At 40.1% G+C, this 15,875-nt stretch overlaps 1 protein-coding gene across 3 annotated transcripts in view; it reads left to right on the plus strand.

The window, feature by feature from the left end:
- Positions 1 to 15,875, plus strand: part of HELZ (helicase with zinc finger) — a 113,034-nt gene that overhangs the window by 51,793 nt on the left and 45,366 nt on the right. For 2 of the 3 annotated variants that reach the window (XM_028713038.2, XM_028713032.2), the window contains 4 exons: positions 2,264 to 2,597; positions 11,579 to 11,709; positions 12,464 to 12,643; positions 13,150 to 13,254. In XM_028713038.2, the coding sequence (XP_028568871.2) occupies positions 2,264 to 2,597; positions 11,579 to 11,709; positions 12,464 to 12,643; positions 13,150 to 13,254 (750 nt within the window). The remainder of the gene's footprint in view (positions 1 to 2,263; positions 2,598 to 11,578; positions 11,710 to 12,463; positions 12,644 to 13,149; positions 13,255 to 15,875) is intronic. The other variant, XM_077924025.1, reaches the window with a different exon arrangement.

Below are 15,875 nucleotides of genomic sequence, written 5' to 3' on the forward strand. Positions count from 1 at the left end.
TGTGCTGGAGCTTCTCCCTAATTTGCTTCACTGACTCAGTTACTGACTTGTGCTCACTGTACATTTTTTCTAGCATCTAGAAAAAACATTTTATCACAGTTCACACAAGAAGCAAGCCAAATATTTTAAGGAACACAGAGGCCATTTCTTCCTCTCACTATCTGCGGATTATATCTCAGTAAAGAATAAATTATATCGAGCTTAAATTTATAGGATGAAGGCCTCAGAATTAATTGTTGTGTTTTTTTGTTAATGTGATTTTATGAGCAGGCATGAAAGTGTGCCAGTTAGGATTGCATTTCTGAGTAGTTGAACAACAGACCCTTAAGTGTTAGAGTGAAAGCAGCTACTCTAAAATTCAACCAAACAATTCAAAATATGAGTAATACAGAACATAGAGGATTTCTGATCAAATATTTGGGAGAGAAGCTAAGGTTTGCATCCAGTGAAGTAGTCCCATTTGCTCAAGGACTTCTGCTTATTCAACAGAACTTACTCCTTGCCCCCTCCCAATCTGTTCACCCCAACTCTGGAGAATTTCTTTTCAGGAGGGTCCGCAGAAAGAGGAGAGGGAGAGGAAGCTCTGTTGCCCAGAACTTCTGTCACACAGAAGCTCTTGTGTGAATGGTATGACTGTTGGATACAGTCCTCAACTGGCTTAATCTAAGACATATTTATGCAGTATAGTTGGAGCCACTGATGGATACAGTATTGGAATTATTGTAAACTAATTGTGTATTTTGTTTAACAAGGTGGTGCCATTTAGTTTCAGCTCCAGTGTGCTCAGTTTCCAATATTTACTCCCTTGTTTCCCTTCCCTAGTTGATCACTGTATTTAAAAATTATCTATGAAGAGGGAGCACCTGCTGTTCTGAAAATGCCAAAATTATATGTTTATAGCTTATATAGCATGTTTCATTCACTCAGGCAGACAAATCTAAGGGCTCTAAAAACAATGTATCCTCTGCTATTTTCCTGTTCTTATTTATAGCATTCCTGAGTTGTATTGTACAGTGGAACCTCACTTTTCGAATGTAATCTGTTCCAGAATACCGTTTGACTTCTGAAACATCTTGAAAACCCAAAACTGAAAGTGGAAGCCTCAATTCAATAGGGAAACTCAAAATGAAAGCCATGTAGCATGTTCAGCTTCCAAAAATCATTTGAAAACCCAAGCAGTTACTTCTGGGATTTCAGCATTCGGGTTCTGAAACGTTCGTTAACGTCTCCGTTAACGAGAACCAAGGTTCCACTGTATTCTAAAGGACAGCTTACAGGTACATATTTGTACCTATAAGTTTTCTCCATGGGTTAATAGCAGATTTGGGTGGGGCTTTGTCTGCCGTCTTGCTGCTTCTGTCCATCCCTAAACACACTTTACTCGGCCTAATATTAAGACTGGCCAGCAGTTGTTAGATTCATCTGCCAGCCTGGTTGGCTTTTGTACCTCGGTTCTCAAACTTAATCTGTTCCGCAAGTCTGTTCCAAAACCAAAGCGTTCCAAAACCAAGGCACACTTTCCCATAGAAAGTAATGCAAAATGGATTAATCCGTGCCAGACTTTTAAAAACAACCCATAAAATAGCAATTTAACGTGAATTTTACTATCTAACGAGACCATTGATCCATAAAATGAAAGCAATAAACAATGTACTGCAGTCACGCAATCAAACAGTAGCTGAACTGGCTTCCACACAGTCACAAAAACAAAAACAAAAAGAGCCACAAAAACGCAAAACAAATAGCAAAATAAATAGCAAAAACAGATAGACCTTAGCTTAACACTCGAAACGGAAGTGTGGCACTCAAATTGGAAGTGTTACACTCAAAACAGAGCACGTTCAGCTTCTGAAAAAAGCTCACAAACCGGAACACTGTGTTTGGGTTTCAAGTTGTTTGAGTAACAAGGCACTTGAGAACCAAGGGACCATTGTACATGGAATGAGGGAGGCATCATTTTGTTGCACACCTCGTGCATTGGAGTATCTTGGGGGAGGGTAGCGCTTCTGGGATATATGTTTCAATCAGGAAATTAGCCTATAGGAAAGAGTTGCGGGGGGCTGTTGCCTGTCATCCCTCAGTGTCACAGCCCCAGTCAGCATTCCACACCCATTTAACATCTTTTAAAACTTCTTGGAGATCCTGAACACGGACCTTCCACTTCAGCCCTGGTTTGGCCTTCAGTTTTCATTTTGTTTTCATTTTGTTTTCTCTGCTGGGTACCATTTCACCCCCAGAACTAACTGTACGCTTTCTGGTTTAGGTTCAACATAAAAGTGCAATTGCAGATTGTAGCAAACTTCATGCTCACCGGTGTTTCTGGAGGTGCAAAGTTTGCCCAAAATGGACAGCTTTTTGGACGATTTAAACTCACTGAAACACTTTCTGAAGACACTTTGGCAGGACGACTGGTGATGACCAAAGTCAATGCTGTTTATTTATTGCCAGTCACTAAAGAGAAGTCAATACTGACCCAAGGAACCAAAGAAAAGGTGTATGAAGCAGCTATTGAAGAAAAAACAAAGGAGTATATATTTTTGAGAATATCCAGGGAATGCTGTGAAGAACTTAATCTTCGAGCAGATTGTGAAATGCAGGTACGTGTGATGGGAAATTTCCGATGTATTCTTTCAGCTGCATTTGCCTTTCAATACTGTAGGTATCTCAGCAACCTCAGCCATAACATACCTGACTCTGATACTAATTTATAAGCATAACTGAGGAGCAAGTAAGTGCCTCATCTAATTTTGCACCTGGAGTTTGTGACACAACAAAGGAATTTCATTGTTATGGTCATTCGCCATAGGGCTTATTCTATGCACTGGGAGCAGAAATGTGTAGGATCCTGATTCTTCTACTGGTGCAATTAAGCATTACAGAATGGGATACAGGATCCATTTTCCTTGACTACACTTGGTGCAGTTCAGTGTAAACAGGAAGGGCACCTGTGAAAGCCACGCCTGCAGTTTCCGTGGCCAGGAATAGAGAGCAAGGCAGAACCGCCAACATGATAGCCACGAGGGCTTGGAACACCTCTCTTCCAACTTCAGCTGAAAACGCCTGGTTGTGGGCCCATCTGGAAAGCTGTGTTATGCCTAGCCGGGATAAGATTTTGCAACAACACTGCTGGTGCCAGCCATTACGAACAGTGTTTCATCTTCTGCAGTTCATTGGGACAGGACTGGCAGAAATAGGAATTTTGAAATTATCTTAGTATACTGGGAATAATCTAAAAAAAATCATTTAGTATTTATGCCTGATTTTTTAAATTGAACACAGTGCAGTGTTGTTGTTTTTTGAAAAGGTCTAAATTGTGCATTTTAGTTAGTTTTAATTCTAAATGAATCTAAATTTCTTACTCTAAAATTGATGGGTTTGGTCACTTCTGTTTCCTCAAGGTTTCAGCATCAGTACTTGCCAACAAAGGCAGAGGTTTTTTGTTTTATTCCCTTTGAATTCATAATGCTCATAGAAGAATGCTTATGGACTGTGGAGCCACCGGCTACGTTGCTTGTAGATATACATCTGTGAAGTAGCATGTATTCTGGGCTCTTTTTAAAGCCAAACTCTTTCTGTTTCCCTCTTTCCTTTTTATTTCCCAAATCACTAAACATGCTGTCTGTTCCTGTGGCTGTGACCTATCCTCACCAACTCTTTTTGACCCCCACAAATCTGGCTTCAGTCATCTCCACTGATTGAAACTGCTCTAACCAATGTGTCTAACAGCCTCTTCTATGCTAAGGGTGAGTTCACTGGAGGGCATTTATCACAACCTAACTAAAGGGAGCATTCACCATTATCCTCCTAATTATTGCATCCTAACTTCCACCCCACCTCAGAAGGTGGACATTATTGTGCAATGATGATGGATGGTGGTGTGACAGCTTTGCTCATGACAAAAATAGAGAGCATAGTCCGATAGACTCCAGTCACCTGTTGCCAGTGGTGCGGTTCCTTTGCGAAATAGCTTCCCTTGTCACAGCTGCAGGACGTGCCACTCACACTGAAGAATTGTGAACACACACTTTGCCTGTGGTTATCTCACGCTCACATCTCAAAATAATCACTACTTTTCTATCCTAAATGTTTGTTCTGTATCACGCCCGTGTCTTTCAGCTTTGCTTCTGACGGGGCCAATTTTATGCTCATCATATAAATGACATAAAATTGAGACTCTGCAAATTAGTTGGAGCCCCTGGTGCTTTATAGCATAGCCCCTGTTTCTAAACAGTTTTGACTTTCACTGGCCCACAAAACTCCTTTTATGAGATCATAAATTGAGACTTTAAAAAAATAAATAAAGTGAAGATTCATCTTGGGGGGCGTCAGTCTATAGACATATCAGAATGGAGAGATTGAGAGCAGGATAGGTGCGGACCTGGGATTGTAGCCAGTGCCATCACAGCTGATGGTAAGACTTGTATCCTCAGAAAGGGGAAAGAAACCATTTCCCCTCACTCCTGCTGCCCTCTGGTTCTCTACTTTCTCTGGAGGGTCTTTCAGCCCTTGAGTAGATTTAGGGGGAAGTGAATTGGTGAAAATGGCTTCCCTCCCTGTTCCACTGACTGCAGCCTTACCATCATCTGAGTGATACTGACGGATGCAGCCTATACAAATGAATATTTATTAATGGATTCACATGATCAAGCTGGATATTGTGTTGGAATTCCTAGGGCTCATTCACATGGAATTTTAATGTGGATTTGAAACTGCTTGTGTACCAATTTTTTTGGTTGCAAAATTTATTCACCGCTTTAAATTTGTGAAGCACATTTGCCTTTTATCTTAATCTTTAATACGGAGGATTTGTGCAAGAGCAATATTGTCTGAATCTCCATACTAAATTTAAATCAAATATAAACAGGAATCACCATCTAAAATATGTCAACATGAATTGGTGAGGGAAGGGAGATGGGATGTGGAGGTAACCAGGGGAAGGGCTAACCTAAGGAAACAAAAGGAAGGAAGAATCATGGGAGCACACAGCACTGTCTGAACGGTGTGAAATCTACCAGAAAGTTGACTGCTGTGTATTTGAGTGGGTAGGAGGGGAGAATCTTTTTTTGCAGCTTCCCCCAAGGTGTGAAATACAAAATGCTTCATTTTGTGAAATAAATGAAATATGCTGGTAACATCTTTTAAAAAGTAGTAAAAAAAGTAAAAGGTAAAGGACCCCTGGATGGTTAAGTCCAGTCAAAGGCAACTATAGGGTGCGGCGCTCATCTCGCTTTTCAGGCTGAGGAAGCCGGCGTTTGTCCGCAGACAGCTTTCCCAGTCATGTGACCAGCCCAGCATGACTAAACTGCTTCTAGTGCAATGGGACCCCGTGACAAGTGCCAGAATGCATGGAAACGTGTTTACCTTCCCACCAGAGTGGTACCTATTTATCTGCTTGCACTGGTGTGCTTTCGAACTGCTAGGTTGGCAGAAGCTGGGGCAGATCAATGGGAGCTCACCCCGTCGCACGGATTTGAACCGCTGACCTTCCAATTGGCAAGCCCAAACAGCTCAGTGGTTTAGACCACAGTGCCACCTTAAAAATGTAGTAAAGACACATCTACACACATGCCCAGTTTGGGGGGAAAATGGTAAAGGAGGAGGGTGGGTATGTAATAATTGAGGTGGGGGAGGGACATGCATATGCCACATTTTCATCCCATCAAGTAATACCCACTAGTGCAGATGGGAAGCATTGGTTAGGAATCAGAGACAGAAAAGTCGGTGGATATACTTGCACCATAGCACTCATGGAAAAATTGGATCTGAGCTACTTCATTGTTTGAGTTAACACCGTCATATGAATACAGCTCCAGTGGATGATTGGAATACAGAATTGACACAGAACAGTTTAATCAGTAATTAATATGCCTTCTGCATTGTGCTACATGTATTAATACTACAGTGTTGCAGGGAGCTACAGGTGATGGAAGTATCAGGAGCAAAGGTTTGAGTGATAGCGGCCGAAATTTGAACAAACATTTGAAGTAGCGTGCCTGTGATGGTGGCAAAGAGATCTTGCCTCACCTCATTGGCATATGCATCTTTCTGTCCAACCATATTGCATTCAACCTGACCATGATAATAAAATTTAACGTATGGTAGCTCACTGTGACAAAATTGCTATGCATCTGCTGCATTTTGGACACCACATTTTGTTCTGATACAGGAGGTGTCGACAGCCTCCATCACTGAACCATTCTAGTTGATTTCAACTTAGAGTTGAAGAGTTCTTGCAAATATCCACGTCTCCACTTATCGCTTTGTAATCAACTTTGCTCAACTAGCTAATTTGGTTGAGGGTGAGAGCATTGCCTCTCTTAAGGAAAGAATTTGAAGAATGCAATTGCCAGACCTTTACTGAAAATAGCTACTTTTAGATCCATTGGATCTGAATAATCAGTACTTTTTCGATCAAGATGATCAAGTGACTAATAGAGACGCAACTGAAGAAGCCGCTGGATTAAACTAATTATCTAGAGTCAAACGAGCCTGGCTTCATGGCTGTTTCTAGAACAAAAATAGCATTGGTTGTCCTGGAGGTTGATCTATAATGGAAGAAAAACAGAGGGAATGTGAACCTCACAGGAACTCATCTTGTCTCTACCTCTACGAACAGTAGAAGATGTCTTGCTCCATCCATTGAATTCATGGAAATGAGAAGCAGATATATTACCTCTCTTTATAACTTCTTCCGTTTATGTTCTTTCCCCCATCCCTTCTCTGTCCTCAACTTTCAGAAATTAGTGAAATCTTAAACTTGGGAAAGTAGGGTAGATGATTTTTTAAACTGTCTGCACTGTGGCTTTCACTGCTTTATCATTCTGACGACTGTTTAAATCTAATTGGTATATCCTATTTATTTATCTGCTTGTTTTCAAACTTTCTGTAAAACCTCACCAGGATTCTTTTGTGGGTATGTGCTAGAAAACAAAATTGATTAAATAAATAAGTAGGTGATGTATAAAAAATATCAATAAAGTTGCTTCCTTAGGGACTGCGGTCCGTGATACGTGTTTCAGTATAAACTATTTACCAATGCTTCATATATTAACCAGTTCACTCATTTGGGATAGCATAGTTCTTCTAAAACAAAAACTATGTGTTTAGATGGTAATGATAAACTAGAGAATGCATAGAAGATAGAAATGCAGTCTGTGTAAAACAGGAGTGGTTAAGTGTCCCCCTCTTGTTGTTGTTGTTTAGTCATGTCCGACTCTTCGTGACCCCATGGACCAGAGCACGCCAGGCACTCCTGTCTTCCACTGCCTCCTGCAGTTTGGTCAAACTCATGCTGGTAGCTTCGAGAACACTGTCCAACCATCTCGTCCTCTGTCGTCCCCTTCTCCTTGTGCCCTCCATCTTTCCCAACATCAGGGTCTTTTCCAGGGAGTCTTCTCTTCTCATGAGTTGGCCAAAGTATTGGAGCCTCAGTTTCAGGACCTGTCCTTCCAGTGAGCACTCAGGGCTGATTTCCTTAAGAATGGATAGGTTTGTTCTTCTTGCAGTCCATGGGACTCTCAAGAGTCTCCTCCAGCACCATAATTCAAAAGCATCAATTCTTCGGCGATCAGCCTTCTTTATGGTCCTGTCCCCCTCTAGATGGTGCTGAATGACAACTCCTATCATCCTCAGCGAGCATGGTCAGTGGTCAGGGTGGGTGTGACTTATGTGGCCCTCCAGATGTTGCTGAACGACACTATTCACCTTTGGTGTAAAATTAGATTTGACAATTTATCTAAAATAACCTATCTTTCATAGAACTGCAGAGTGCTGATACTATATGCAGATAAGCACTGGGAATATGATAAACGTTCAGCTATCTGTACATTTTACTGTCAGTCTGACATTGGTTGAAGTCAAAACCTTGTGCCATTTTATGTTTTCCTGGCAAGGATAGTTCCATTTGATGCCTTTAGTTTAATACATCCTGTGGTTAACCATTAAACAATTAGTCTCAGTCAACTGAATTAAATGCTTTCTTCATCATATAGCTTCTGTAGGTGTAAAGTGGCTGACGTTGGCTGTCTAGTTGAAATAATTTCAAATGAAGGCCACAAGTGCAGATGGAAATAAATTCATTCTCACTAATAGATATCACCAATGTCACGTTCCAATCAGTCTGCCGAAAAATTATGCAAGAATCATAATGTTTTCATTTAAGGTGCATAATTAGCCTAAATGCTGATTATGCCACTGGGCACTTGGGTTGTGTTTATTTTCTAAAAACAATAATCAAGACCACTAATTGACTATATCAGGAAATGCTACTGGAATACAAAATTAGATGGGCCATTTATCGTGTCAAGTCAGTTTTCTCTTACAAGTTATTGTGATGCTTAACTTCTTCATAGCATTCTTCCATTTTATTAGACACCAACATATTTCAATGAGCATTATGTTTTACTTACAGATAGGTAGCCGTGTTGGTCTGCCATAGTCAAAACAAAAAAATTCCTTCCAGTAGCACCTTAAAGACCAACTAAGTTAGTTCTTGGTATGAGCTTTCGTGTGCATGCACACGAAAGCTCATACCAAGAACTAACTTAGTTGGTCTTTAAGGTGCTACTGGAAGGAATTTTTTTGTTTTCATTATGTTTTACGGTAGGGATGGGCAACTGGAGGTGGGCAAATATGGCTTCTTACATATATTTCCTTTGGTCCTCGTTGTATGGACCTTCCTGTACAAGTCTTACTGGTTCTACGTTAAGAAGTTGTGTCAACTTTGTATTTATTTAGAGGCAGGCAGAAAGTGAAAAAAGAATTAAATAAAGCTAAAGGTTTTTTTTTTGTTTGTTTCTTTAAATTGCAGCCATACCCTTTTTATGGTGTCAAATTGTACTTGTCTGCAGGTGTCTGTATATGTGTAGTTAACCAAGGAAAGACTTTTCTTCTTTCTTTTTTAATGTTAGGATAATAGTTTTGGGAAAAAAGGGTTTCTCTTCTAACAAAGCCAAGGCTTTTATCTGCATACTCTATTACTCTGACTATATTTCTTGGGAATTGTGGTGCATAGCATGTTCTTTTTATTTTTGCTAAGTACATTGTGTGGTTTGACAACCTCACACATTGCCTTTTCATTATTCCTTTTCACAGTCTGCTTCGGTATTGTGTGGTAGTTTTTAATGTTTGGTTTAGTGCATTTATCAAATATTTGAGCCTTACTAACGGTTGACAACAATTCTTGATTTCTTTTGGGTTAATAAAATAGAGTTTTATCTTTCTTGGTCCCTTAACATATTTTATGTTTCAACTTTAATCAATAGATTAACTAGTGTCATTCTAATAGTTATGGGGGATACTTCCATGGTTAAACAAGAAGACATTGATTAATGCTGTAATTCAGTAAGTCTGTAATTCAGACTTAGAAGAGATATCCCACAAATAAACAACAAACTATATGTGGGCATGCTTCTTTGGTTCGCAATCTCCTTGAGCACTGATTCTTAAATAGAGGATCAGTGAAGGAAAACTATGCCAACCTGATCCAGATGAGAAACGGTGTGAGAAGGGACAAAAATAAATTTGGATTTAGCTTAATGGTTCTCAAACTCTCCCTGCCTCTATGGACCACCTGAAAAATGCCGGCCAGTTTTCATTCAATGCTGGTGTTGTATAGCCACTTTGTATTATGAAAATTGCTGCCCAGGGCCCTGTTAGCCTTTTTCATAAAGTTGGTCCTAGTCAAAGAGTTTCTGTCTCTGTCTTTTCTTTTTTTTAGGGTGTGTGTGGGGGGGAGGCAGAGTAGAGATAATATTGGGAACCACTTGCATGGTACCTTACTAGTTTGAGAACTGCTAAGTCACATGTTATCATCTCTTACTGCTGTTTATAAATTACCACTGTGCTTATTTTATTTATTTGCGTTAAATTGTCAGACTGTACCTCTTGTATTTCATGACCATTTGGCCTCCACTATTTGCATTTCCCCCCTTTATACTTTCTCTCTTATCTCCTCTAATCTGTTTGCCTGCAGAGGAAAATACGGATAAAGTTAACCTTTACCACAATAAATCTGCTAGCCTTTAAGATGTCACAAGTCTCTTGTGTCATGCTGCAACTTTAATGACATCCCTCTGGAAGTCGCCTAATACAGTACCTAAAACGTGGGCTAGAGTTTTCACTGTTATTTTTTGACAAGAAGTATTGGGTATAGCAATTAATAAGAAATCAGTAATTACAGAGATTTTAGATTGTAGTGTTCGGATAAGAATCAACCTTTCTTTCAGCACTTAGATTTGGAAGAATTTTTTTGTTTTTGGTCATAAGCACAAATGTTAAATTAAAGCTGTGCACATTTCTAGCTTTCATGACTAACTCCCCGCCCAAGGCTTTGAGTTGCATTAATCCATTTTTTCAATGAAAATGTCTGTCATTATTTGCTTAGTTAGTAAGACAATTGTTTGAACTAATTTTATTGTTCATTTTCAGACATAGGTTCTAGTTAAGACACTGTGTTCTGTGCTGAAACATTTCTGAAGTCTAGTAATATTTTGGAGGCCTTTGTTATTTGCTATGAGTATACAGTAATTGAGAAGAAAATAAATTTTAGTTAGCGCTCAGCCACAAATCACGTCTGTGGTGTTGAACGTGAGTGGTTAATTCACTCTGTTCCCAACCTTCCCATAGCATTTCCACAGCTTATTGCTGACTTATCCTCCTTTGAGGGTTAGTTGTGTATATGATGGCTTATGTTGCAGTTTTGCTATCAGTGGACCATGCTGTATTATGTGTCATGTTCTTTGTATTTTTTATTTTTAAAAGGATATTCTGACCCTGTCAGTAGTCAGTACAGTGGTACCTCTGGTTACATACGCTTCAGGTTACATACGCTTCAGGTTACAGACTCCGCTAACCCAGAAATTGTACCTCGGGTTAAGAACTTTGCTTCAGGATGAGAACAGAAATTGTGCGGTGGCGGCGTGGCAGCAGCGGGAGGCCCCATTAGCTAAAGTGGTGTTTCAGGTTAAGAACAGTTTCAGGTTAAGAACGGACCTCCGGAACGAATTAAGTACGTAACCAGAGGTACCACTGTATATGTTTCTGTAGACCCAGGGGTGGACATTGCTCAAAGGTAATCCGTCAGGGATGGGGCCAGAGACAAAGGTCAATGAGGCCACCCCTTTTCTTTCTCACTTTCTGCCACTCTTTTCTCTCTCTCTTCCACCCCCATTTCTCCATTTCCCCACTCCTTGCCTTGCCACCTTCCAAAATTTGACTGGGGACCTTTGCTACGGACCTTTGCTATAGTTCTTCTATGAGAACATTGTATTTCACTTACCAGTGCACAGTCCAAGCTATTTTTTTTTAAACCCACTTGTACAACTATGTATGCATGATAGTAGTCAAAACCACAAATTGTGTTACTATAACAAAAATGTTTCTCTTGGGCTTTCCATTTTTTTAAGTTTACATAAAAGCATTTAGGAAAGGTTTTGATCTAATCTGTAGGATTAGGTGTTGTGAATTTGCTGGAATATGTGATTGCAGTAGTTCTGTTTAGCCCAAGTCTAAAACTATTTATTTCAGTTGCCTGTTTTCTGGCATCCCATTTCATTTATTAATTTTGTATGTACCGTAGGTTGAACTTCAGTTTCAGTTAAACCGCTTACCCCTCTGTGAAATGCATTATGCCTTGGACAGGATCAAGGACAACGGTATTCTCTTTCCAGATGTCGGCATGACGCCCACGATACCTTGGAGCCCCAACAGGTACAAAAATGCAAACAGTTTCATACCGGTCTCTGGTATATTTAAATTATATTGCATTCTTTGTAGCAGGTGCCTCAGACATGCATCTACACTAGAAATACCTCTTCTGTAGGGTGCAGGAACAGGAAATGAAGTGATATAAGCAGGAAAGGAAACTTATTCTAGTAACCTTAGAAACAGGAAACTTTCTTTGTTCTCTCTAATATCAAAAGTCAGTTGTACAGTGGTGCCTCGCAAGACGAAAATAATCCGTTCCGTGAGTCTCTTCGTCTAGCGGTTTTTTCGTCTTGTGAAGCAAGCCCATTAGCGGATTAGCGCTATTAGCGGTTTAGCGGCTTAGCGGCTATTAAAGGCTTAGCGGCTTAGTGGCTAAAAGGCTATTAGCGGCTTAGCGGCTTAGAAAAAGGGGGGGGGAGCGAAAAAAATCGCAAGACATGCAAGACGTTTTCATCTTGCGAAGCAAGCCCATAGGGAAAATCGTCTTGCGAAGCAACTCAAAAATGGAAAACCCTTTCGTCTAGCGGGTTTTTCGTCTTGCGAGGCATTCGTCTTGCGGGGCACCACTGTAATGAATTGCATTCTTATGGCAGAAGCAGCTTAACTTTGTCATTTATCCTGAATGTTAGCAGAGTGTGTAAACGGTATAATAATGTGAGGTTGATGTGATTTTTGTTTCAGGCATGTCTCTGAGTAGTAATATCTTTCTAAACCACGATGCTTTGGTGATGCTAAATATCTGCTTTCTATTGTACAGACAGTGGGATGAGCAGTTGGATCCTAGGCTCAATGCAAAGCAGAAAGAAGCTGTTCTGGCTATCACAACACCACTCTCAATACAGTTGCCTCCTGTTCTTATCATCGGTCCCTATGGGACAGGCAAAACCTTCACTTTGGCTCAGGCAGTCAAGCACATACTCCAACAGCAGGATACTAGGTGAGGTGGCCCGATATATGGATATTTAATTGGAATGCAAATGCCAAACTTTAAGAGGAGGTTTAATAGTATAGAATCTCCATCCAGCTTAAAAAACAAACCCACCCATCATTGTTTTGTATATATATGTATATATATATCCAGGAAAGAACTCAACAGTAAAAAGTGTAGTCTCCCCTTAGAAGAATGAATTAAAATTGGCATCATGTGGAACAAATGCATTGCCGTATATTTAGAAAGCTGTGCACTGTGTAGAATTTAATAGCTATCTTTATTTTAAAGCTACATTAGGATTGTGTACAATGTTTTTTTATTAAAAAAAAACCTATGTTGAAAGTTTAAATCTTCCCACAGAAATTAGTTAGAAGCATCATTGAGCCATAAAGTTTGCAGACTAATTTCACTGAAAGAAATGTGTGAGGAAGATGGCCACTATTTTTTTTGGTACTGCTTTTGAATGATTTTCTGTTTCTTCATTGCTTTTTTATTTGCACCATTTATTCCAGCAGGATTCTCATTTGCACCCATTCTAATAGTGCTGCTGATCTCTACATAAAGGATTATTTACATCCATATGTAGAAGCAGGCAATCCCCAGGCGAGACCTCTCAGGTATTTTTTTAAGGCTTATTACGTATCTGTACAATATCTTAAGAAAAGGTGTCTATTCAAAGTGGTTTTAAAAACCTCAATGCTTTTAAGTTTATTGGCATTTAAAAACAATGTTGCCTAACTTTGATACAGTAACTAAAATGCAAATTGGAGCAAAGTCAACATGTTTTTGTTTCGTCCATTAAAGATAAAGACATCCTTTTTTAAGCTTTACATATGTGGATATATGTGCTTTTCTAACTGAACAAATTTTGATATGGTCTTCTAAAAAGCTACTAAGATGTAATTTTAAGGCATAATTTTAAAGAAAATTAGGTACTAATTGGATTTTGGTTGGGGGTTAATGGTGTTTGTAAATCAGAGCAACATTTCGAGCAAATGGCTGAGACAAGAAGCAATATATTTTTTAACATCATACAAAATTAGTTCAGTATCAAGCCGTTTGTGTATTAAATGAACCTGTCACAGATATTAGGAGAATGAGCAGAAGAAAAATCACACAAGATAATTTTATTCCTTCCCGTGGAGTCAAAAATGACCCCTTGGAAGACTTTGTGTATATTTGTATTTGGAATACCTAGAAATTTGCTTAAGACTAGATTTAATTTAAGCCGAGAGTTCATTTAGGCTGCAAATCCTGCTATTAAAATGTGATTGACCTCTGCATGTAGTCAGGGCAATAGTCTGTCATGGAAGGAAGCTTTCTGCAAGCAAATGCTTCGTATATAAAATTAGACAAAATTTCATCTGAAATGACAACATTGCTCTAATCCTGTTGCTACCTTAATACCAGCCCTAGGCTTCTGGCACACATTTTCCTCTCCTGCTTTGACACTACCTTGGAATTACAATGCCTATCTTCCTCTACAACTCCATAGGAAAGTAGAGGGGGCAGAGCTGTCTTGAGACTTCAAATCTAACCCCTTCCCAAGAGCAGGAATCCCACTTAGTGATCCTTATCAAACAATTGGATACGTTTAGATAATACAGCTGAAAAGTGACATTCTGACTGCTCCATAGGTGGGGAGTCCTTTAAAAAAAAGAAATTTTGGCGTCTTCTCCCTCTGCATCAAGAATGGGGATTGAACAGAGCACATGCGCCAAGAATTGGATTTTTGTAACAAGATGTTGATCTACATACATTCCTCAAGATAACCCTGGGGAAACCTGTTTTGTTCATACTCAGCTGAACTGGGAGGCTAGATGAGCAGTTTCATGAAGTCCCATTGGCTAGTCACTCTTGAGATTCTTTCTTTTATTTCCTCTTTAGCATTTGGTTTGGCTCATTTGTTTGTGCAAATTCATGCTGTTCGATGCACGCCTGCTCTCTGTGAGAGTCCAGAGCTCTGCGGGAGAGCACATGTTTCCATATGCAGGTGGTCACAGGTTCAGTTTCTGACATTTCTAGTTCAAGTGATCTCCTATAGCAGAACTAGAAATACCAGAGACTTGAAAGAAACAGCACTAGGCAAGATAGGCCAACGGTCCAGTGAAACTTCATGTACGCTGCTTGTGCCACACTGTGCTTTTTCTAATAGAGATACACCTAGAGATCCATTTTGCAATCAGTCTAACCACCTCATGTTACGATCAGTTCCTCCTTTCTCTTCCACCCTGTCAACTCCAAAAGCCTCCTAGCTCAAGTTCTGTTCTCCATTACTCTCTCTGATCACTTAGGCTTCTAGGCACCCAAGTCTAATGGTCGTGTGGCCCTTTGTTGAGAATCATAGACTCCTTTGTTGCACATCATGGCCTGCCATGCCTCCAGAGCATAATTAACCATATCTCAGGACCAATAAGCTCCCCCTCAATTTGAAACACACAGGAGTTGCTGGATTTGGAATATCCAGTCAATTGTCCCTGTTAATCAGTGATCCACAGAGTCTGTGACAGCTGCTTTTGAATGTTCGTAATCCAATAATAATAATAATAATAATAATAATAATAATAATAATTTGTATTTATATACCGCCCTCCCCAGCTGAAGCCGGGCTCAGGGCGGCTAACAACAATCAAATAATCCCACATTCTAAAAACATTTTATTATAAAAATTAATTAAAATCAAATTGATGGCAACCGTTAAGCAAAATTCTGTGCAGATTGCCAGAGGAGGGAGTCAGGCTGCGCCCTGACCAAAGGCCTGGTGGAACAACTCTGTCTTGCAGGCCCTGCGGAAAGATGTCAGGTCCCGCAGGGCCCTGGTCTCATGAGACAGAGCGTTCCACCAGATTGGAGCCACAGCCGAGAAAGCCCTGGCTCTAGTTGAGGCCAGCCTAACCTCTCTGTGGCATGTTGGAAGGATGATAGATTTATATCCCATCTCCCCTTCAGCTCTGTAGCATACTGGTTCTTTCTCATCCACTTTATCTTCCTAACAACCCTGTGAGGTAGGTTTAGACTGAGAGAGAGTGAGTGGCCCAAGATCACCATTCACTCATTGGTTGAGTGAGGATTTGAATCTGGGTCACCCCAGTTTTAGTCCTTGAACCTACTGGTTCTCTGGATTCTTCTGGGTCCGGTTTAATCACCTCGCCTATAAGAACATTTGCCTGCTCTTTTGAGGGTGATCATCAGATACCCTGGCTTGTAGAATGTCAGTTATCTTAGTTGAAGGTGGCTG

This window comes from Podarcis muralis, chromosome 2 (genome assembly GCF_964188315.1).
Source record: "Podarcis muralis chromosome 2, rPodMur119.hap1.1, whole genome shotgun sequence".
NCBI classification, from domain to species: domain Eukaryota; kingdom Metazoa; phylum Chordata; class Lepidosauria; order Squamata; family Lacertidae; genus Podarcis; species Podarcis muralis.